Here is a 23,939-nt window from a genome sequence, read left to right as displayed (position 1 = left end):
AGCAGTGCTCTGGTAAAAATAGAAAAAGAAAAAGACAGAGGGAAAGATGGGAAGGCACCATAGCATGGAAGCTGTCCCAGGTATGGTAGGAGTGGGCTCCAACCTGGGTTGTGTGCATGAGAAAGTAGGTTCACTAACCATGTTATCTTGCTGGCCCATAAACATTTTTAACTTATTTTTAAAAGGTCAGAATACTGTTAGTTAAGCATGATTCCCATCCAGGGAATTCCAAGTGACTGACATAAAAATGGAACTTCTACCATTTTTGCCCTCATCTTTTTCCTTTGCCTTACTAACAGCATTTGTTTTTCAAGCTTCAGCTCAGAAGCTTGCAATATAAGTCTTGTATGTCTCAGGATCCTTTTGACCTAGCTTTAGCTTTAAAAAACAGTTTTTTTTTTAACAGTTCTAATTATTTGTGAAGGGTTTCTATTTCACAACTTATTCTTAGAGGTTTCTCAAAGATAAATTTCACTTAAAGAAAACAGAAAAACACTCATTCTGTTGTATTTCCAAATTGGTTGGTCCACTGAACTCACTCATAAATCCACAAAATCATTCAAAACAATCTATCAGGTTTCATTTTGGGAATCTTTTCTAAAGTCTGGGGGTACCATCTTCATGCAAAGTATATACTTCAGGGTTTGGTCATATATATTCACACAGTTGTGTGATCATTACCATTATTTAATTCTAGGACATTCTTATTACCCCCCCATAAAAAGAAATGTGTACTCACTAGTGAGGCTATTCCTCATTCTTCCTTTCCTTAGCCCTTAGCAGTCACTAATCTACTCTTTATGAACCTGCCTATTCTGAACATTACACAAAAATGGAATATAGTATGGAGACTTTCACTTAGCATATATATATATATATTTTTTTTTTTGGAATTCAATCAGTTTACTAATTATGAAATCTTTTTAAAAAATTATTTATAAAAAGGAAACACAGAGCAGACTATTTTTAAGGTCCATGCTTGTGTTGTAGTTTTCAGCTCTTCATTTGTTTTATCTAACATAATGAGGAACTGCAGATGGTTTCCATCTTGCATGATTTTTATCCTACAAAATTTACTTGACAGAAAGGTTTATTGTGTTTAAATTCTTACTAAGATATCTAAGAAATCTGTTTCCCCACTCTCTCTTTATTTTTCAATAAATTATTCAGAGATGATTTAAAAAAGTTTTTTGGGTCATGATAAATACTGGTGAGTAATTTTTTGAGGAAAAAATTATGAGACTTGGTCTATGTGGTGGTACACCTGGGAGAGCATACATAGCTCAAACTCCCATCCCCACCTATATGTGTGTGTGTGTGGGGGAGCTTCATGAACAGTAAAGTAGTACTGTAGGTGCCGTTTTCTCACCTTCTCTCCTCTTTCCCTCTCAATTTCTATCTATCTCTATCAGCAAAAGGAAGAAAAAGAAAAGAAAGACTGAAAGAAAGAAAGAGGAAGGGATGGAGAAAAAAAAAAAAGGCCACCAGGAGCAATGAATTCATTATGCAGGCTTAACTAAGTCCCAGCAATAACCATGGTGGCAATAAAAGAAAAATAAAATTGAGACTGTTTTCTCTGCTCTCCAGGTCTGTGTTAGACGCCCTATCTTCTGCCATAACACTGTGGTACTCAGTCCTCCCACAGCATCTGCCAGACTGCAGGACATTCTCTGGTTATCTGACCACCTCACTATCAGCCTGCAAATTCCCTAAGATCAAGAGCCACATTGCTCATGTGTATTATTCTACAACAATAACCAAATTTCTAGCTCAGCTGGCTCCTAAACTTCAGATTGATACTCACAAAAGCTTGATATCTGTCCCTGATGTTCCACTGACTCTCATGACTCAACATATTCAAAAAAAGAACCTGTCTTCACCCCTTTCCTCAAGTTAGAATTCCCCACCCCTTCCCTCATGTTTCTACTTGCTGTCTCATTGATGTATCATTAGTCATCACACCAGAATCCCTGGAGTCATCTTTAATTTTCCCTTTGTTTCCTTATATACTTACAACTGCTGACTCCACTAACTTCATTTAATTTTTTTTCTTTTTAATTTCATCACTATCAGTATCCTTGCACAGGTCTTATTTCTAATTTGGAGTACAGTAACCACTGTTGGTACCAGTCTTTCTCCTTTCAATATCAGCTTCTAAGACTGAAACAGAAATCAGGGTGTGGTGAGAGAATGGCTTACATCAACAAGCCAGGAAATGACAGGCTGTGGAGAAAAAGGAGCTCTGCTACACTGACTGTGGGAATGCAAACTGGTGCACTTTGGAAGACAGTATGGAGAGTCCTTAAATAAAAATGGAATTATTTTATGATCCAGCAATATCATTCTTAGGTATTTTATTCAAATGAGACTCAGACACTAATTCAAAGGGACATATGCAGGCCTATATTCATAGCTGCATTATTCAGAACAGTCAAAGATGGAAGCAGCCTAAATGTCCATCAACAGATGACTGACTAAATAAGTTATGGCATATACATTCGTGGAGTAGTACTCTGCAATCAAAAAAAGATGATATTGTGTCCTTTGGGACAAAATGGATGGAACTGGAGGTGATTAAGCTTAGCAAAATAAGAGATGAAAGACAACTACCAGATGGTTTCACTCAATGTGGAATCCAGAGATCTGCTACACACGGATTTGCAAAAATAAATAATAGAAGCAAGCAAACTGTCTCTAAGACTTTTGTGAGGACTATGATGGCTTTCTTTGGGAGGTTGGTAGCTGGATACAGAATTTTGGTGGTGGTTGTGGTGTGGATCTGTATATTGTAAACGTAACAATTTTGTAATCTACTATTAATCACAAAAAGAAAAATCTAAAAATCAGGGTGTAGAAGATAACATAATGGTCATGCAACAGACTCTCTTCCTCCGTCTAACACTCTCCCAACTGAGCTATTATGGCACACAACAGACCCTCTTCCTTGAGGCTCTGAGGCCCCAGGCTCAACCCCCAGCACCACCATAAACCAGAGATTAGCAATGTTCTGGTGTCTCTGTGTCTTTTTTTTCATAAGTGAGTTAATACAATATTTTTTGAAAATAAAACTATGTTTATCTTATTAAAGTGTTTCTATAATACTTCAAAACATAACCATTAAAGTTTTAGTTCCATAGTACGAGGTAAAAGATCTTGAGTGAATCTGACTCTGCCTAACTTTCAGTTTTGCTAATAGTTTCACTACTCACCACTCCAGGACTCATATTTTATGCAATGGAAACAATTCATTTTTACACTGAGTCTTACTTACAGGTCTTTGCTTATGTCCTCAAGACTTTATCTTGCCTCTTCTTTGCAGAAGTTTTTTTCTCCATTACACTTGCTATGGAAAATATTTCCAGAGCTGGGGAGATAGCATAATTGCTATGCAAACAGACTCTGCAACCCGAGGCACAGAAGGTCCTAGTTTTAATCCCCAGCACCACCATAAACCAGAGGTGAGTAAATACTCTGGTAAAAATAGTAATAATAATAATATAAATAAATTCCTAATGCTACACCAGCCTGAAATTATATGTCCTATCATTTCTACTTCTATTAATGTACTTCTCAGAATTATCAGGTCATACCAATAGACAATGAACTTCTTCAAGGCAATGACTTTAACTTGTTCAGTGATGCATTCTCAGTATCTAGCACAGTAAATCTGATATATGCCAAAAAACAAAGTAAATGTGTCCTATTTTTTTTTACAATTTTCATTGAAAAAAATACTATTTTACAAGACTAAATTTTAGATTCTACTATTTTTTAAAAATATTTATTGATTTATTCCCTTTTGTTGCCTTTGTTGTCTTTTTTTACTGTTTATTATTGTTGTTGTTATTGATTTCATTGTTGTTGGATAGGACAGAGAGAAATGGAGAGAGGAGGGGAAGAGAGTGGGAGAAGAGAAAGACAGACATCTACAGACCTGCTTCACCACTTGTGAAGCAACTCCCCTGCAGGTGGGGAGCCGGGGGCAGATTCTACTATTCCTGAGCTAGTTTTTGTTTCCATTCTATATTGCCAAGATCGGGGGAGAGGGAGAGGGAGAGAGAGAGACACAGAGATAAGTGGATACAGTTTCACCATGCAAGGGGCTTCCCCCAGAGCTACAGTGCTCCCCTGTGGAGCTAGAGCTCAAAAAAATGGCCTCATACATGGTAAGTATCTAGTGAGTTATCTTCTGGCTCAGCAATATACACTTTGCATTGAAGAGATATTTCACATGCTTTAACTCATTTGTACTATTATTACTATTACTTTGTCAAAGTATAGGGAGGAGAAAGTAACTTCTTCAATGACATACAACTAAAAATAGCTTAATATGACTAAAAAAGAACTTAATTTTCTTTTCTTTCTTGAATAGAGCACTGCTTAGCTCTGGTTTATGGTGGTGCTGGAGATTGAAATTGGCATCTGAGAGCCTCAGGCATGAAAGTCAAGTTTGCATAACCATTATGCTATGTCCCAGATCCCAAACCCATACTTTTCCATGATGGTTCTAAATTAAATAAAAATATACTAAGGTCACTGCTGAATACAGACTATAAACCTCACAACTTGCTCCCTGTCAGTCACTATGCTAGCCTGTTGCCCATTTCTAAGTCAGTCAAAGACCAAACTTCACAGGTTTGTCTGCCATGCTGTCCAGGCACCCAGATTCTACATTATAAGGTGGAGCCTTCAGAGGCTGTGAAAACTAAATCCACTTTGCAAGATTCGCTGACAACAGTTTAGCAGTGAAAAATGTAGGCACAATACTCCTTGATTTGCTTTTAGTCTCTAATATAGAGTGTTTTTCAACAAATGATGGTAAGCACTACTGCCAAATATACAAACAGATAATCAGAATTTGCTGGCTGGCAATTGAGTAGAGACAAAGGCAACCACAAGTAAAAATAATATTTAAACAATGCAACTTAATTAGCAAAATACCTCCTCAAGTTCAGAGACAGCAAATACTACTTTTTCAATGTTCTCCCCATGAATCTCTAGGAATCTCCTTACAGTGCCTAAGGAAAGAATAGAAAGATCATTCAATAAATAAGAAATTACGTATGTGGAAAAATTCTTCATGTGTTTGAATAGATCAGTCTCCCTTTCACTCATGTGCTTGCTCAGTGACACCGGACCAGGAAAGCCAAATTACCCTGGACAAAAACACCCCTAATTTTCTTTTTTCTGAGCTACTATTCTAAATAAATTTGTTATTTACTGAATAGTCTCCCTGTTTTTCTTACCCCCATTCACCAGAAGGAAATATCCCTAACAGCCAGACTTCTGTTTCATTTTTGTTCTAGCACTATACTCTAAAACAGAAGATATTGACTGTGACCAATTCTCTTAACCAACATATTCTTTTTGTCCCCCTGGGGCTTCTTTCTTTAACCAGAATGACCTCCTGAATAGCACAAGTTTCTTTCCATAAACTTAAGCTACCATTTCAGATGTCCTACTCAGTCCTTTGCCTTTGTCAAAACCCCACCAGCCAACACTGGATTGTCCCCATAATTTCTGTTGTGCTGATTTTACTCTATCAAATGCTTGATAATTAGATGAAACTGTTTCTCAGTTCTTGACAAACTTTAGCCATGCCTATGTTTAGAAGTGCTCCACTTAAAGATATATTTTATTTTAATGAGGGGGGGGGCTAGGTGGTGGTGCACCTAGTTGAGTGCACGTTATAATGAGCAGAAACAAGGGTTCGATCCCATGCTCCCCACCCATGCGGGAAAGCTTTTCAAGGGGCAAAGCAGTGCTGGAGGTGTCTCTCTATCTTTATCCCTTTTCATCATACCCCTTCCCTCTTGATTTCTGGCTGTCTCTATCCAATAAATAAGTAAAGATAATAAGGGGGGATAGGGAGGGAGGGGAGAGAGAAAGAGAGAGAGAAGAGAGAGAGAGAGAAGAGAGAGAGAGAGAAAAGAGAGAGAGAGAGAGAGAAAAGAGAGAGAGAGATAAAAGAGAGAGAGAGAGAGAGAAAGAGGGAGAGACCAGATCACTGCCCAGCTCTAGTGTGTGGTGACGCAAGGGGTCTAAAGCAATGGCTCTGTGGTCTCAGGCATGAAAGTCCAATATACAAATCACTATATTATCTCCACTGCCTGAGATGCCAGGACTTTTAAAATGCTATCTATCTAGCAGGATTCTTTTCTCTATGTGTAATTTTCTTCCTAGGCATATATACATGTTGGGTTATTAGAAAAGGCATGACATGCTTTTTCTATGTTTTTTTTTTTTCCACACAAAAATGTATCATGATTTTTCTGACAACCCAATAGTTTCTTAGGCACTACCCAAATGCTGAAGACTCTGAAGACTTTTTGTTTTTAATATTTTTATTTATTTATTCACTGGATAGAGACAGAGAAATCAGAGAGAAACCTGGAGCCCTGCATCACCTCTTTTTTTTTATATATATATATATATATAAAAAGGAAACATTGACAAAACCATAGGATAAGAGGGTTAAAACTCCACACAATTCCACCACCAGAACTCCATATCCCTTCTCTTCCCTTGATAAGATTTCCTATTCTTTAACCCTCTGGGAATATGGATATGGACCCAAGGTCATTGTGGGATGCAGAAGGTAGAAGGTCTGGCTTCTTTAATTGCTTCCCCACTGAACATGACGTTGACAGGTCCATCCATACTCCCAGCCTGTCTCTCTCTTTCCCTAGTGGGGTGGGGCTCTGGGGAAGCGGAGCTCCAGGACACATTGGTGGGGTTGTCTGTCCAGGGAAGTCTGGTTGGCATCATGCTAGCATCTGGAACCTGGTGGCTGAAAAGAGAGTTAACATATAAAGCCAAACAAATTGTTGACTAATCATGAACCTAAAGGCTGGAATATTGCAGATGAAGAGTTGGGAGGGTGGGGTCTCTGTTTTGTAGATAGCTAGTAAGCATATTTTAGTTATATTCCAAAGGGCCTGTGGCTATACTAGTTCTTCACCTCTTGTGAAGCTTTCCCTTCTACAGGTGGGGACCGGGGACTTAAACCTAGATCATTGAACACTGTAATGTCAACGCTTAACCAGGTGTACCACTGCCTGGCCCCCTCCCAAGACTTTATTCACTTTTTAGGACAAGACTTGACTTCCCTATTGCTTACTGAGATACCTGCCCAGACAACACAAAGATTGAAAACCCAACCTTCATCTTTTCTCTACAAAACTCACTTCTTTATCTGCACTCCCATTTTAGTTACACAGTAATATCCAATCATCACGTGTGCATGAATTTTTTTCTTTAACTTTCTTCACCTCTCCCCTCATCTTGTATTTCCAGTAAGTTATCATGGTTATTATTATTATTATTTTTACATACTTTTTATTGTTGTAGTTATTATTGTTGTTGTTATTTATGTCGTTGTTGGATAGGACAGAGAGAAATGGAGAGAGATGGGGAGATAAAGAAGGAAAGAGAAAGATAGACACCTGCAGACCTGCTTCACTGCCTGTGAAGCGACTCCCCTACAGGTGGGCTGCTTGCACTTTGTGCGGTTATTATTATTTTTTAAGGATTTATTTATTCATGAGCACAAGGAAAAAAGAAAACAGAGAATCAGATCTATATTCTTACATATGCAAAACCAGACTGAATTTAGGACCTCGTGCTTCCAAGTCTAACATTCTAGCTATTGGGCTACTTCCTGGCTCTATCATGTCCTTTAAATTCTGTTGATTCTATTTCTAACATTCATGTCTTCTCTTATTCTAAGGTTCTTAAAAAAATTTCTTTTTTTATTACCTTTATTTATTGGATAGAGATAGTCAGAAATGGAAAGGGGAGAAAGAGATAGAGAGGCACCTGTAGTCCTGCTTCACCGTTCATGAAGCTTTCCCCCTGCAGGTGGGGACCAGGGGCTTGAACCAGGCATTGTAACATGTGCGCTCAACCAGGTGAACCACCACCCGGTCCCTATTCAAAGGTTCTTAATAAGAGGCTTTGGTAATAAGCTCTTGACTGTACTCTTTGTTTCTCACTTTTCCAAGTCTATGTGTTCACTGTTGTCAACCTGAGTCATAGTCTCAGATTACTGTGCTTGATAAACACTTCTAATGTAACTACACATAAGATTAGAGGGGAAAACACCAAGCAGAACTTGGGCTGGAGTTGGTATATTGTACCAAAGTAAAAGACTGTGGGGTGGAGCTGAGAGGGCTCTGGTCCTGGAACATGATGGCAGAGTAGGCCCTAGTGGGGGTTGTATTGTTATGCGGAAAACTGGGAAATGTTATGCATGTACAAACTATTGTATTTTACTCTCAACTGTACACCATTATCCCCCAATAAAGGAAAAAATTTTTAAAATATTTTATTTATTTATTAATGAGAAAGATAGGAGGAGAAAGAACCAGACATAATTATGGCACATGTGCTACCGAGGATTGAACTCAGGCCTCATGCTTGAGAGTCCAAAGCCTTATCACTGCGCCACCTCCTGGACCACCAATAAAGAAATTTTAAAAGAAAAAGAAAAAAAATGTAATTATACTGCTCATAGGCAGAGGTTCAAAGTCCTTCACACTCTGACCTCAACCAATCACTCCATTCACACCTGCCCCTTGATTCTATTACTAATCATTGCTACCACATACTTTATGCTTTAGCAAAGTTGACTTCTTTGCTTGGAACATACCACTATCCTACCTGTTTACAAGGTAAATTGGACTACACTGTCACTCATCCAGTATGATCTCTACTGTGATCATACTGTCTGCTCATTTTCCAAGACCCGCACAATAAGGATTTCCTTTGTAGAGAACTCCATTCTGCTTGTGCTCCTCCTAAAATCTTTTGAACTGTCCTTTATTTGTAAACTCCTCACAATATTATATGGCTAGTCTGAAAGCTTTTTGAAAGACAAGTATATTTTACATACCACTATACGTTAAGAATAAGGAATTCTTCAAATGTGAATAAGGCACCATTCAAAAATAACTAGCAATTTAATTAGCACTTTATCTGGTTAGTTGTATATTGCCTGTTTAGCAGTACATCTCAAGGACCTAATAAAGTAGAAGGATTTGTTGAAGAACTGAATAAATATTCATAATTCCCCTTTGGGTAGACAACAAATTTATTTTCCATTTCTTTTTCTTTCTGCTTTAATCATTTTTAAATAATGAACTTTCAAAAAGAAATTTTATTCTATCCTATTTACTTTGGCACCAAGTTTTAATTTAATGTTCATAAGTAACATTAAATAATATGTAACTGTGGGATTTCCTCTGGAAGACAAGGAGTCAAGTTGATTTCCCTGAGCAGGGATTATTTAAAAATTAACTTTGGCAGCCAGTAAGGCAGCTTTTGTGCTTGAGGTCCTAGGATCAGTCCACAGCACAACATATATTGGAGTGGTGTTCTGGCTCTTCTTTCACTAAACAAATCAAGGAAATGTGGGGGAAACAAGAAAAGCAATTTTTCAAGTAGGAGGATACAAAGGATGATGCTAGGATCCTAGTACTAACATTCCAGATTGTTACTTTAAAAAAATATGTGCACTATTCTTTGTAACCAACCACGATGACATGTGTTCTAACAGGTTAGAATAACAAGTGAGGCATTGTAATTCCCAACCTCCTGAGCACAGTCAGAACGAATACTATTGTCTTTTTTTCTCACCACTTCTCTTGTAGCACAGAACCTAGCTGACAGAAGTCAAAGTTTTGTTGAACAAATAAATAACCTGACAGATTTAAATCAATGTCAGTGCTACTTTAGGCTTTCTGCACACAAACTAAGAAAACAGTAAATAGCCTTGCTACACCTGTCAAGAACATACTATATACGTTTCAAATGAAAATAAATTTAGGTAAGAGTTTAACTGGAAATATTTTAGTAATAAAAACTTAGAATTAATAATAATAAGCAGAATACAAACCATTTATTTCCCAAATATTAAGGCAAGAGTGTAGAGATTAAAAAGGGTCTTAAAGGGCATTTAGTTTCCTTTACAAATGAGGCATGCTTCCTATCATTTCTACAATTGGTTAAGATTTAGTTTCTGCATGTATGTTCCCAGTGGTAAGAAGCTTACTTCAAATATCTTCCTATTATATAAAGGAACCAAATCTTCTTTGTTACTTGGGATTGCCCCTGACTTCTATAGCTAGGGGCCTTTGCTACAATTGTATAAGCATTTGTGAGCTTCCTAAAATGTAAATTTCATTTGCATGTATATTCTTAGGGGGGGGTGAGAGGGTGTAATGAATGATCCACAGCTTTCGGTTTGTTCAGTAGCTCTAAAAATGCAGCTCAAAATAAATCCAGAGTCTCCGCCAATTATTTGAAAATGGGACTCCATTAAAAAAAAAGGGGGACGTTTGGTGGTAGCACACTGGGTTAAGCACACATGGTGCAAAGCGCAAGGACTGGCGTAAGGGTCCGGGTTTGAGCCTCCGGCTCCCCACCTGCAGGGGTGTCACTTCACAGGCAGTGCAGCAGGTCTGCAGGTGTCTATCTTTCTCTCTCCCTCTTCTCCCTCCATTTCTCTCTGTCCTAACCAACAATGATAACAATAATAACCATAACAATGATAAAAAAAAAAAACAGCAAGGGCAACAAAAGAGAATTAAAAAGAAGTCTACTTTAGGAGAAACATCAGTAATGTTTCAAAGTATGTGCATACAGAATTGCTCATACCCCCAGACAAAAGTATAACTATATATACAAAACTCTAGATACAGTCTGAACCATCACGTAATACAGTAAGGTCATGGACGTACTTGAAATAAATCTATTTTCTATATCACAATATATATTTTGGCTTATGATAATCAATCTCAGTATTTTTTATAAAACTTAAATACAAAGTTTTATTGTCAAGTACTACCCACAGAAGCTGTAGTTAAACTACAAAGTATGGCTGGGGAGATAGTTCAGTGGTCGAGTACATGACTTGCATGCACAAGGCCCCTAGGTATCCATCCCTTGCACTATGAAACAAAAATAAAAACTACAAAGTGTTCTATTAGTCTTGTTATTATGAGAGCTGTTTTGATTTTACTGTTACATCCATTAAGATTTTCTGAAAAATTATTCAAACATCCAATTTCTTGGTCATACTTCTTAACTGAGTTTCATGGTCAAATCTAATAGGTAAGTTAAGTCTTCTAAGTCAAATGGATAAAAATATCAACCCAAGAGAATAAATTGAGAACTCTGCAACTTATCAATAAAAAGTTTCCTCCTTGTGCTACAGTCAGATCATCAACAAATCTTCTTTGGCTATGACAAAAGTTTTCAGAATAGGGGTCATGCAATACCTTTAGCCCACCTACATGTTAGCTATATGGCAAAAAGTAGTAACGTCATGGGCCCCTTGGAATATACCTAAAATAGACTTCTTAGCTTTTTCCAAAATGGAGACTCCAAATCTCATCTGCTCTATTCTTACCTTAAGGGTCCTCATTATTACACAATTTGTTCTGCTTTATATTTTAATGCTTGTCAGCCACCAAATTAAAGATGCTACCATGACGCCAACCTGACTTCCCTGGGCAGACGACCTCTCCAATATGTCCTGGAACCTCACTTCCAGAGTCTTACCCCACTAGGGAAAGACAGACACAGGCTAGGGGTAAGGATCGACCTGCCAAAACCCATGTCCAGTGGAGAAGCAATTACAGAAGCCAGACCTTCCACTTTCTGCACCCTATAATGATCTTGGGTCCATACTCCCAGATGGGTAAAGAACAGGAAAGCCTCCAATAGAGGGGATAGGATACAGAACTCTGGTGGTGGGAATTGTACCCCTCATATCCTACAGTGTTGCTGATCATAATTAAATCAATATAAAATAATAATAATAAATAGGGGTCATGGGCCAACAGGATAGCTAATGCAGATAGTGTTCTTGATTTGTCATACACAAGACTCATATTCCATCCTAGCTTCCACTGCACTGGCGGAAGCTTCAGTGTTGTGGTGTCTTTCTCTACAGCCTTTCTATCTGAAATAGTCAGCCTAGAGCACTGAAGCCCCATTGATGACAAAAAACAAAACGGGTCAGAGAGATGGCCCATTGTGTAGGTCATGTGCCTTGTCATGCTCTTGGTCCTGATCTGAGCCCCCAAACCACATGGCAGCACTAGGGGAAGCTCCATTGCTGTAGTGTTACAGTGTCTCTTTCTACCCGGATGAAAAAGTAGCCTAAGAGTGGTAAAATAACACATGTGTAAGGACCCAACTACAAAATAAAAGAAAAATAAAGAACAAATTTGTACACAGCATTACCAATATTATTTATGAAGCTGTATAGCTATAGCAATTTTTGTATCTCCAACATTACTTACGAAGTGCTATGTGTGTTGCATCCTCTAAAGGATAACCTCGCTTTGCAGAATTGATGACACAGAATCCAACAGAAGATACTGACTGCTCTCTGCAAATGGAAAACACAAGGATTGTACTACCAATATGTGCAATACACATGAGAACATGTGACTAATTAAAAAGTTCAGCTCCATTTCTCCTTTCCTACGCCTTCAACAAATTACTATAGTAGTAAGACAAAACACATTATTTAATAACTGCATCAATATATAATTTAATTGTACTATTTGTGAAAAGTATAACAACAGTGGGAATGATAAAATATAACGACAGTGGGAATGGGCGAAAACTTCAAGTCATCCATATAGCTTCTTTTCGAAAAGTTAATTATCTTCAGGGCTCTTTAGGGCTTAGATTTTTTTTTTAAATCCTTCAAAAATTGATTTATATAGGCAGATTTCATTTTAAAACTGGAATTTTCACCATACACGGCATGCTACATCCAGCATATGAGAAAGACGTACTTTGCCAGCTGAAGTACATTTCTGTAGCAGCTGTACAGGGAACTCTCAGCTGCTGTTCGATACCGGCTCTTGTATTTAGGTCCCACTGTGTGAATGATGAATCGGGCAGCCAGGTTGAATCCTTTTGTTAACTTTGCTTCACCTGTCCGGCAACCTGAGAATAATGGAACACTGGTAAAGTTATGAAGGTATCAGGAAAAATTACAACCAAGTAATACATGCAAAAGTACTAAAAACATTAAAAATATTCCACTAGAAATATGGAGTGAAGACATCCTAATATGTTAGAGTACAGGATACCATACCAAGTAGCCTCAGAGACGCCTAGCACAGGCTAGAAATGAGCAGTTCTCTGGTTCTCTATCTCTCATAAAAAAAAAAAAAATCTTTAAAAAGAGTTACTAGAGACCTTAGGGAAATAGTACAGCAGTAGAGCAAGGGACTTATGTGCAGGAGTTTATGAGATTCAGTGCCCAGCAAAGCATAATGTTAGAGATGAGCAGTAGTCTGATTATCTCTCTCAAGTAAGTAAATAATTTTTTAAGATTAAAAATAAAAATTACCATCTTTGAGGTGGGGGAAGTATAGACTGTAAATTTCTGTTCCCAACTTGACAGTGAAGCAGTATAATAGGTATAGAAGTCCAAGTGCTTGCAAAAAATGGGGAAACAATCTGGTCTGTATTAAAAGGCAATGTTAGAGTTAAGACAGACTGCTTTCACCCAAATCTCAACTCTACTTCTTTCTGGCTATGGCACTTTGGGTAAGTGCCTGGAGACTCCCCAGTTCAGTTTCCTATTTAGTGGGGATATAAAGAGTACTCACTTCACAAAAGTAAAATGACAACAGAGTGCACTCATGCATTTGTAGTCACTACTGCAGAACACCAGAAAGGCTCAACACAGTACTTAGGTTGTAATGAGACTAAAAAGAGGACCTTGAGTTAAAAATTTACATAAAAATAGTCCAATTGTAAATAACCACTCCCCCAACCAGCACTGTCAAATGATGAAGTTAGCACTACCATGGTAGCTGGAAGGAGATTTACTCTCAGGAGATGTCAAACTAGAACAATTCTAGACTAGTTTCTAAACTTCAAATTCCAGGCACTGCTGAAAGGAAGACATTTAGTTACAGTGTTATACAAGACAGTGATAATTTATACCTCCAGAAGATGCCTGTCTAGGAAAATAAGAGGCATTACAGATTCAGATAACTGAGGGAAGGCTCCCAGCAAAATGATGAGGGTCCTGCTCCTACTCCAGTAAGAAATAATTCTCAGGGGCCGGGTGGTGGAGCACCTGGTTCGCACCCCTGGTCCCCACCTGCGGGGGGAAAACTTTATAACTTTACAAGTGGAGAAGCAGGGCTGCAGGTGTCTCTCTGTCTCTCTCCCGTTCTATCAACCCCCTCCCTCTTGATTTCTGGCTGTCTGTAGCCAATAAATAAAGATAATAATAATAAAAAAGAAAGAAATAACTCTTGTTATTTCCTATGTACACAAAGTTTTCCATTAGTTTCTCATTCTCAGTTGCTTCCTCTAATTACAACTGACACTCCAGGACCACTAGAAAAAAGAACAATCAAAACAATTTCTTCTTCTTTTTTTTTTCTTTATTGGGGAATTAATATTTTACAATCAACAGTAAGTACAATAGTTTGTACATGCATAACATTCCCCAGTTTCCCAAGCAATTTCTAATAAAAGGGGGACAAAGGGAATACTCAAAAAAGAAAAGAAAAGAAGAAAACAACAACAGACAATGCAGGAAAAGAAAGTAGAAACCAACAAACAAAACCCCAAACCACCAATACCATAATTATTGTTGTAGCAGATACAGTAAGTTTGAATTTTTTTTTTTTTTAACCAGATCATTGGTCAGCTCAGCTCTGGCTTATGGTGGTGTGGAGGATTTGAACCTGGGACTTTGAAGCCTCAGGCTTGAGAGTCTCTTTGCATAACCATTATGCTATGCTATTTACCCAGATATAGTAACTTTGAAACAAAACCAGAGCATCATAAAACAAAAGGGGAGGGGGCTTGAGAGAAAACAGGAAATAGTACTTACATAATTGCTGTAACTAAAGTTCAAGAGAAGAAAGTTAGTCTTTCAGACAATTACAAAGGGGGGGGGCCAGAAAAGATAACAAATGTGAAAGTTGGAGAATTAACCAGAAATTACAACATCTTACAGCATTTCTTCAAAAGAGAAAACAGCTAGTACAGAGGGAAAATAATTATTAAAATAAAACAAAATTTCCAGAACTGAAAGATACTAAAGTCTCTATTCAATTAATTCACATACCCAAATCATAAGACACATCATTGTGAATGAAATTAAAAGAACACCAGAAATAAAGGTGAAGCCACAAGAGAAACCAGGAATATACAATGAATCAAAAATAAGAACAGAAATAGTTCAACTGACCAAAAAGCATCAGACGTACACACCTTTACAGCATGTACCAGAATGGTACTCTGGCTTCTCTTTCCCTCTGCCTCATGTGAAACTGTCTCTTCTTCCCCACCCCCATATCTGCAATAAACTTTTTAAAAAGTAGCAGTGCTTTAAAAAACCTGAGATACACCTTTCAGCCTAGAATTATATCTCCAACTAAGCTACCAATGAAGTGTGTAGGTAGAAGATCTCAATAATTTTGTCTCATTCTATCCCTTTCAGAAATCTCCTGGTGAATTTATTCACAGAAATAAAGGACTACATCCAAGTAAAGAAAGGCATAAAATCTAGAAAATGGGAGGGTCTGATAAAGTTCATAGGAAAAAAAAAAAGATTTCCTGGGTTGATGGTTGAAAGACCTTAACTTTTAGCATAACTAACAGAAGCACAGTAAGTAGTCAGAGAGGATTGAGAGGGAGGGCAAAGTAGTTAGAGGGATCTTATTAAGAAAAGGCGGGTAGTGAAAGATAAACCTTGTCTGTTAATTTTTTTACTGTGGAATTTAAAAGATTAAACTCTCATCCACACCCCACTAGGGCATATAATAGGACATTCATATATTTTTGTCCCCCCTCACCATTTCAAAATTGGTCTGTCACATTTTTTTGTTAAATCAAAATGCAACATTAACAATGTACTGCTAAAAACAATTGCTTACTGCTAATTAGTAAAAAGAATCATGTTTTTGTATATATTTCCTCTTAGGAACTTAATTGATTTGATTATTTCTTGGTATCTGTCACTGGTTTAATCCCAAACTTAAATGTTACTAAAAACACTGGGCACTTAGCCAAAGTGTCATATAGCCAGAAAGTGGTAGACTTGAGATTTAGGTGAAAGCAGACTGTCTTGAATCCAACATTGCCTTTCAGTACCAGTATCTTATTGTTTACCCCATTTTTTCAAGCACTTCTACACCTATTATACTGCTTCACTGTCATTTTAGGAACAGAAATTTATATAGTCCATGCGGGCTTGCTGTGGGTCCCCCTGCCCCCTGGCCAGCTGAAGAGTCAGAGCGGCCCCCAGGGAGTCCCAGGGTAGCTCCACGAGGACAAAGTGCACAGAGAGTCAGGGTAGTCAGCTCTGGGAAAGCCTCAGTGGGACAATTCATTTACTGAAAGGAAAAGCAGGCAAATATAGGCCATAACTCAGGGGGAAGGTTGGGTATCCATTAACCCAAACATAGAGCAACAGAATGCACAGTTATATTTTGACCAACAGACTGTTTGATCATAAGCTTTACAATGTACATTTTTCCAGAGGTAAATTGCAGGTACTTTAGAATAGCAGGGGAGGGGAGAAGGGGAGCAGCTTAGTAATCAGGATGTTTGCTAGCGGTTATAAGGTTAACCACACACAGTGATCCATGGCTTTTAATTAAAAAAGGAAGTGGGGGATGTGGCATGTTTAGAAAGGCGCCCATGTCTGGGGGTCCAGCCGTCATAAATTCCAGTCATAAATTTCAGAGACCGGGGGAACCTGCCCTTGTCTCCACCTAAAGGGAGAGTTGGGAACCCGCTCAGACCTCATGGAAACAATGGCCTGGACTTTATGGGACAGTGGGCCTCACTCTCCAACAACTGCCCTCCTTGCAAAGATAGTAATTTTTATACTTAATTTAAAAAATCCATTTATATATTTGAGATATTGAGATCAGACTATTGCTCAGCTCTAACATTATGTTTTGCTGGGCATTGAACCTCATAAACTCTTGCCACAAGTCCCTTACTCTACCGCTGTACTATCCTACTATTATTATATTGCTACCTATTTCTCCCTTCACCTCATTTAGTTTTTGTGATAAAAATAAGTATTCCAATGTTGGGTGCATATATATTTGCAACTATAACTGTTGGTGATCTCTACATATTGACTAACCTTATGTCTTGTGACCAATTTTGACTTAAAAGTCGTCTATTTTATCTGACTCAAGTGTAACCATTCCAATTCTTTGGTTTCATTTTCATGGACTTTTTTCTACCTGTCCAACACAGTCTATGTCTGTCCTTAAAGAGAGTCTTTTGCAGAAAGCAAATTGTTGTGGTTCGGGAAGTGGTGCAGTGGATAAAGGGTTGGACCCTCAAGCATGGGGTCCTGAGTTCAACCCCCGGCAGCACATGTACCAGAGTGATGTCTGGTCCTTTCTCTCTCTTCCTATCCCTCTCATTAGTAAATAAGTAAATAAATATTTAAAAAAAAAAAAGCAAATTGTTGATTTTTTTCCCCCCAATACACTCAGTTACTCTGTATCTGTATTGGGTAATTTGGGACTTTGATGCTTAGTATAATTATTGGTTAGTAAAGATTTACTGTTGCTATTTTTTTAATAGTTTTTGATCTCAGGGATTTTTTAAAAAAATTTTTAAATTTATTTATTTTCCCTTTTGTTGCCCTTGCTGTTTTTTCATTGTTGTAAGTTATTATTATTGTTGTTGTTATTGATGTCATCATTAGGACAGAGAGAAATGGAGAGAGAAGGGGAAGACAGAGGGGGAGAGAAAGATAGACACCTGCAGACCTGCTTCACTGCCTGTGAAGTGACCTCCCTGCAGGTGGGGAGCTGGGGGCTGGAACCAGGATCCTTATGCCCATCCTTGCGCTTTGCACCACATGCATTTAACCTGCTGCACTACCACCCAACTCCTGATTTCAGGGAATTTTATTTATTCATTTATCAGTTTTTTAAATCATGTTTTTATTACTCAAGGTACATGGATTCAATGAGACATAGTTTCTGTCCTCAAGGAGGTTAAAGTTTAATGAGGACATATCTTCACATAAACAATTTATGAGATTATAATTGTGATACGGTCATAAGAGAAAACTGCTACAGACTGGGAGCATCAACCACAGTGAAAATTACCCTATTTTAAAATAAAAGAAAGAGTGCTCTGAAGAAGAGATATAAGCTAAAGACTTACAAAATAAAGTCCTGAGTGCAGGAATATATGTGAACATGTATGACTTGGTAATGACAGATCAGTTTGGTTTAATTATGCTGAGGGGTGGTATACCTGGTTGAGTGTACATGTTACCATGCACAAGGATCAGTTTCTGTCCTGTCAAAAGGGTGTGTGTGTGTGTGTGTGTGTGTGTGTGTGTGTGTGTGTGTGTGTGTGTATAAAATGGCCACTAGAAACTATGAATTCATCCTGCAGGACCCAAGCCTCAGTGACAACACTGGAGGCAAATAACAACAATGGTGAGATAAAAAAAAAAAAAGGAGATGAGAAAGGGAGTGTGGGATGAGCTTGGAGACAAGTAAAATCTTGCAAGAACTCAAGATTATTGAGCCCTTTCTTATTATTACACACAATAAAATATAAAGTGAGGTCGAGAGATATAGCATAATGGTTATGTACAGGACTTTTATGCATGAGGCTCTAAAATAATCTCAGGTTCAATCCACCAAATCACCATAAGCCAGAGCTAAGTAGTGCTCTGGGGTGTGGTGGGGTGGGGTGGGGTGTGTGGGGTAGGGTGTGTGTGTGTGTGTGTGTGTTTCATTAAAGTAAACAAAGTCAGAATCGAGCAGTGCACCGGTGTGCCTCTCTCATCAATAAAATATAAAAATAAACAAATAAGTAGAATATTAAGACAAAACTAACAATTTTTTAAAAAGCAAATACTCTGTATGTATGGGGAAAATGGATCTAAGAAAAGAAGAATATTTGTAGGAAAACCAGTTATGAGGGAGACTCTGGCTGAAACTCAGAAATAGGATGATGGCAGCACAGGCTAGGATGGCAGTGAGGTTAATAGTGAGTCACGACATATTTAGGGCTTGACGACATATTTAGGGCTTGACAACAGATTTTTCTGTGGGGAGATAAGAATGAGGGAAATGTTAACCAAAAGGATTTCTCTATATGGAGAATATAGAGGCTGATAATACCACTTTACTGAAATAGCAAATACCTTAGGATAAGGACTGTCAAAATGGGTTTCACACATCCTGAACAGGGTTGTTAATGTTTTAAACTTACTGAAATACTTTTATAATACTCTATAAAGATATATATATATATATATATGTATAAAAATTCACTATTGATTGAGGTTATGCAAAAGGCTTTTCTGCTTAAAGTTGTTAAAGTCCCAGGTTCAGTCTCTAGCAGCATCATTAGCCAGAGCTGAGTACTGCTCTAGTTTAAAAACAAACAAACAAACATAAAAAATTGGGTGTATTGCACTAAGGTAAAAGTCTCTGGGGTGGAGGGGGTCAGGTCCTGGAACATGATGGCAAAGGACCTAGTGGGATTATGTTGTTATGTGGAAAACTGGGAAATGTTATGCATGTACAAACTATTGTATTTACTGTCAGCTGTAAAACATTAATCCTCTAATTTAAAAAAAAACAGTATCAATTCATGATTAAAATATTGTAGTTTAGAGGAAGTAGTTATTTTATAATGCTTAGCTATGTAAGAAAAAAAAATCCAGGAAAAAAAAGTGCTACTTAAGATCCAAGTGGCTTCAAGATTGTCATTTTGAAGTTCAACAACAGGACAAAGGCATTTAATAAAGTATCCATGTTCAGCTTCTAAAATATTGTGAGGTTTCCAGAACCTGTTTTTCCAAGGTGTTTTTTTTTTCTATTGTTGGTATGTTGTTTTTACCAATAACAAAACAGCTACATCTCCATAGCTGTCTCACTTAAGTGCAAAACATGCTCCTTTCAAATAAAAAGCATCAAAATAAATGGTTCCTAAGCATCACACACTTTAAAAAATTTACATACCTTTTAATTTCTGGAGTTCTTCCTTCAAATCAGGCCCTGCAAGCATGAAGATACTTTCTGACACAGGATTCTTATCTGTAAGACTTTCATTGCTGGTATTCACAATGGCTGTACAGTTCAGTAATGCTACATCTCCTTTCCTGAAGAAACAAATTAAAAAAGCAATAGATGATGAATAACACGTGGAGAGGAGGTAGATTAGAAAGTCAGTTTTTAATTCTTTCAAAACATTCTATTCTCACTCTATATAATGTTGGCTTTGCTAGCTTATAACCTAAATACTGGAAAAGCAGTTCCTGGTTCAGCAAGATTAATCTTATGGCCTGGGAGATAGCACAGTGAACAGAGTGCTGGACTCTGATATATAAGTTACCAAGTTTGATCCCAGGCATTAAATGTGTCAAATGATGCTCTGGTTCTCTCTCCCCTTTCATTCATAAATCAATCAATCAATAACAAATCTTTTATTAAGCCTAATATTGCACCTCAGATCTTTAATGAAGTTGCTGCAATCATTACACCATAATGTTTAGTGATACTTATTTCTTTACTTCTTTAATATACCTCTATCATTGCAACAAAATGCTTATACAACTGAAAAAGTGATTGGTTTCTAGAGTTTAGAAGTAGCAATATTATTCAGAACAGTGAAAAAGTGGGCAAAAACACGTGTCCATCAACTAATGAGCTGGCAAACTAAATATGGCATAGGCATATGATGAAATATGATTTGGTCTTTAAAAAAAATGAGTCCTAGGGAATCGGGCAGTAGGGCAGTGAGTTAAGCGCAGGTGGCGTAAAGCGCAAGGACCTGCATAAGGATCCTGGTTCAAGTCCCTGGCTCCCCACCTGCAGGGGTGCTGCTTCACAGGTGGTGAAGCAGGTCTGCAGGTGTCTTTCTTTCTCTCACCCTCTGTCTTCCCCTCCATTTCTCTCTTTCCTATCCAACAATGATGGCATTAATAACAACAACAATAATAACTACAACAATAAAACAAGGGCAACAAAGGGAGATAAATAAATATTTAAAAACAAATGAGTTCTGATTCAGATCACAGCATGAATGACCCTGAACACATGGTGTCAAGTCACAACTTATTTCATTTATACTAGGTGTCTAACACAGGCAAATCTACAGAGACTGAAAGTAGATTAGTAGCTGCTTAGAGCTGAAAAATTGGGGAGGGATGGGAAGTAAGTACTGATGTGTAAGGGACTTATGGTTGTTGACTATGCTCTACAGTTGATTGAGACGACTATTGTGAATGAACTGAGATGAATACTCTGCGTATATTGTAAAAACAACTGACAGATGTGATTTAAATCTCTGATTTGGATAATATAGAAACCATATATCAATAGTGCCTTTATTATTAAAAAGGAAATGTACTACTTGTAATGATATAGAACAATCAAACTGTTATGACAGATGAAAGAAGCCACAGTACATGTAAAAACAGAGTACATAATTCTACTTAAGAAAAATTATAGGAAAGCCAAGTATTTGTTGTTTGGGGAGGTAAGGAGCAGCAGGAAGGATCACAAAAGGACACACACACACATTTTACGGGTGATAAATATATTCACTATTTTGACTATAGATTCATATTGTGTATGTGTGTGTGTGTTAGTTACCAAATTATACAATTCAAACGTGCAATTTATTATACATCAATTATACCTTAGGAAAACTGTGCTTGTATAGGCAAAGCAAAATTTCAACAATGCTAGATTTTACAAAAACAGTTTAGAAAAAATTAAGAATTTATTTAAAAAATACTATCATATGATCTAATCAAAGAGTTACCAAAGGATCACTTTTCCATTAATGTGCTTATTATAAAGAAAAGGTGATCTGATGGAATCTTCCTGAACTATTTCAGCTGCAGTATCAGAAGCATTTAATTCATCTTCACATGAGTCGCTCCAGCTTTGTAATGTATCCACATCCACAAACTGAGAAGGCGCACCCAAGGGATCCATGGAATGGGAACTGCAGCTGGTTTTTCCCCAAATTCTTCAGCAATTCAATATTCACTGGAGACTGCATTTAAGAGAAAAGAAATAATTGTTTGAACAGAGAAACACAGATGACATTTTACTTCAATTGGGTCAAAATTTCACCTGTGACATGCTAGTAGTATACTGCAGGATAATAGTCACTTAGACAGTCCATAAAAATCAATACATAAGAAGCATTTGCTAAGTCTTTCTAAAACATTAAGAAAGGGAAACTATTTAAGAACAAATCATTACAAAGTACTATAGCCAAAAAAGTAATCACATGGCCCACAGTTCTACGTGCCAGAAAGAAATACAACTATCTGTTCAACACTGAGTATCTTTTACTGAGCAGGAGTGTGGCGCGTGTGTGCGTGTGTGCGTGTGTGTGTGTGTGTGTGTGTGTGTGTGTGTGTGTGTGTGTTGCTTCAAAAGATACAAAGACAAAAAATGTTACATGAAAGACTTAGAGTCCAATCAAATGACAATGTGGAATAAGATAATGAGAATCATGGCAGTCACACCAAAGAAATGATAAAAGTAAAAAATGTGTGTGGCAATATAGCAAGAAAGAAAAAACAGGAATTGACAATTTATAGGAATAAAGTATAGGAGACACTGCTGTGGTAGGCTAGTTGTATAGCTATGTAAAAATGAGAAGAGCCAGGCATGGGAAGACATAGTGTTAATTAGGGCAGAAATATGACAGGAAATTTAACATGCCATTAAGTTAGCTGTTTCAGTAAAAGGGTACATTCATATGCCCACTAAGTCTCTGTCAGCATCTATTATATGTCTAATACATAACAGATTTTTTTTTAAAAGGCCTAGAAGAAATTATAAGAAAAATTTTAGAAGAATATCATGATTTGTAGTGCCTAGAGATACAGTGCAAAGGCAGAGCAAGTCCCACTGGCCTTATAGAACTAATGCTGCCCAGGGAGCAGATGAGAAGCAAAAAGCTAGCAAGGAGGTACTAAGAGGATGACCACAAGCCATGCATATAATGAGACAAAGAGAGAAATCTGCATAGAGAGCTAAAAAAGTGAGAGTGAGCCCATGAAGCTTCAACCATAATTGCAATAGCAAGTGGAAAGCCAAAAGGTTGAAGCTAGGTCTTCTAGGAAGTACAAGATCTGTCTGACCACAGTAGGATAAGCTAGTAGGTGGCAAGGACGAAAGAGAGGGGGAAGCTAGATGTTTGCAAGTCATGAAAAGATGCCTAGATCTTATTCTAAGTATTAGGGGAATCTTTCAAATTGCAGTAGTAGTAACACTCAAAGGGCCAGGCAGTGGTTATACACCTGGTTAAGTGCATACACTGCAGTACACAGTGACCTGGGCTCAGGCCTCTGGTCCCCGCCTGCAGGGGAAAAGCTTCACAAGTGATGAAGCAGGGCTGCAGGTATCTTTCTTTCTCTTTCCCTACTTTCCCTTCCCCTCTCAATTTCTGTCTCTATTCAATAATAAATAAAGAGATAAAAGATCTTTTAAAATGTAGGAATGTAGAGGGTTGGGCCACAGCGCAGAGGGTTAAGTGCAAATGGTGTGAAGCGCAATACCAGTGTAAGGATCCTGGTTCAAGCCCCTGGCTCCCCACCTGCAGTGGAGTCAACTCACAAGCGGTGAGAAGGTTTGCAGGTGTCTATCCTTCTCTCCCCCTTGGTCTTCCCCTCCTCTCTTAATTTCTCTCTGTCCTATCCAACAACAATGATATCAATAACAACAACAATAATAACCACAACAATAAAACAAAAGGGAAAATAAATATTTAATGAAGAAAATACTTTAAAAAATTAAAAATGTAGGAATGAAAAGAAGTAACATTCGAAAAGGTTACTCTTAGTAAAACTGAAAACAGGCCAGCAGAAAATAAGTGCAGTGATGTAGGTAGGTGAGATGATAAAGGAAGCAGTGAGAAAT

General features: G+C 37.6%; 1 protein-coding gene across 3 annotated transcripts in view; it reads right to left on the bottom strand.

Annotated features, from left to right (window-relative positions):
* GDAP2 (ganglioside induced differentiation associated protein 2) overlaps window positions 1–23,939 on the bottom strand; it is a 71,097-nt gene that overhangs the window by 39,463 nt on the left and 7,695 nt on the right. The window contains exons 2-6 of one of the 3 annotated variants that reach the window (XM_007534772.3): window positions 21,823–22,059; window positions 20,016–20,155; window positions 12,813–12,966; window positions 12,309–12,397; window positions 4,942–5,018 (exon numbers count right to left, since the gene is read on the bottom strand). In XM_007534772.3, coding sequence (XP_007534834.1) covers window positions 4,942–5,018; window positions 12,309–12,397; window positions 12,813–12,966; window positions 20,016–20,155; window positions 21,823–21,998 — 636 coding nt within the window. In that variant the 5' untranslated portion in view covers window positions 21,999–22,059. Of the gene's footprint in view, window positions 1–4,941; window positions 5,019–12,308; window positions 12,398–12,812; window positions 12,967–20,015; window positions 20,156–21,822; window positions 22,062–23,939 lie in introns of those variants that run through there. The other 2 variants (XM_060201809.1, XM_060201808.1) reach the window with 2 other exon arrangements.

Source organism: Erinaceus europaeus, chromosome 11 (assembly GCF_950295315.1).
Source record: "Erinaceus europaeus chromosome 11, mEriEur2.1, whole genome shotgun sequence".
NCBI lineage: Eukaryota > Metazoa > Chordata > Mammalia > Eulipotyphla > Erinaceidae > Erinaceus > Erinaceus europaeus.
The sequence above is the reverse complement of the archived record's forward strand: the minus strand, read 5'-3'. Positions and strand labels throughout refer to the sequence as shown.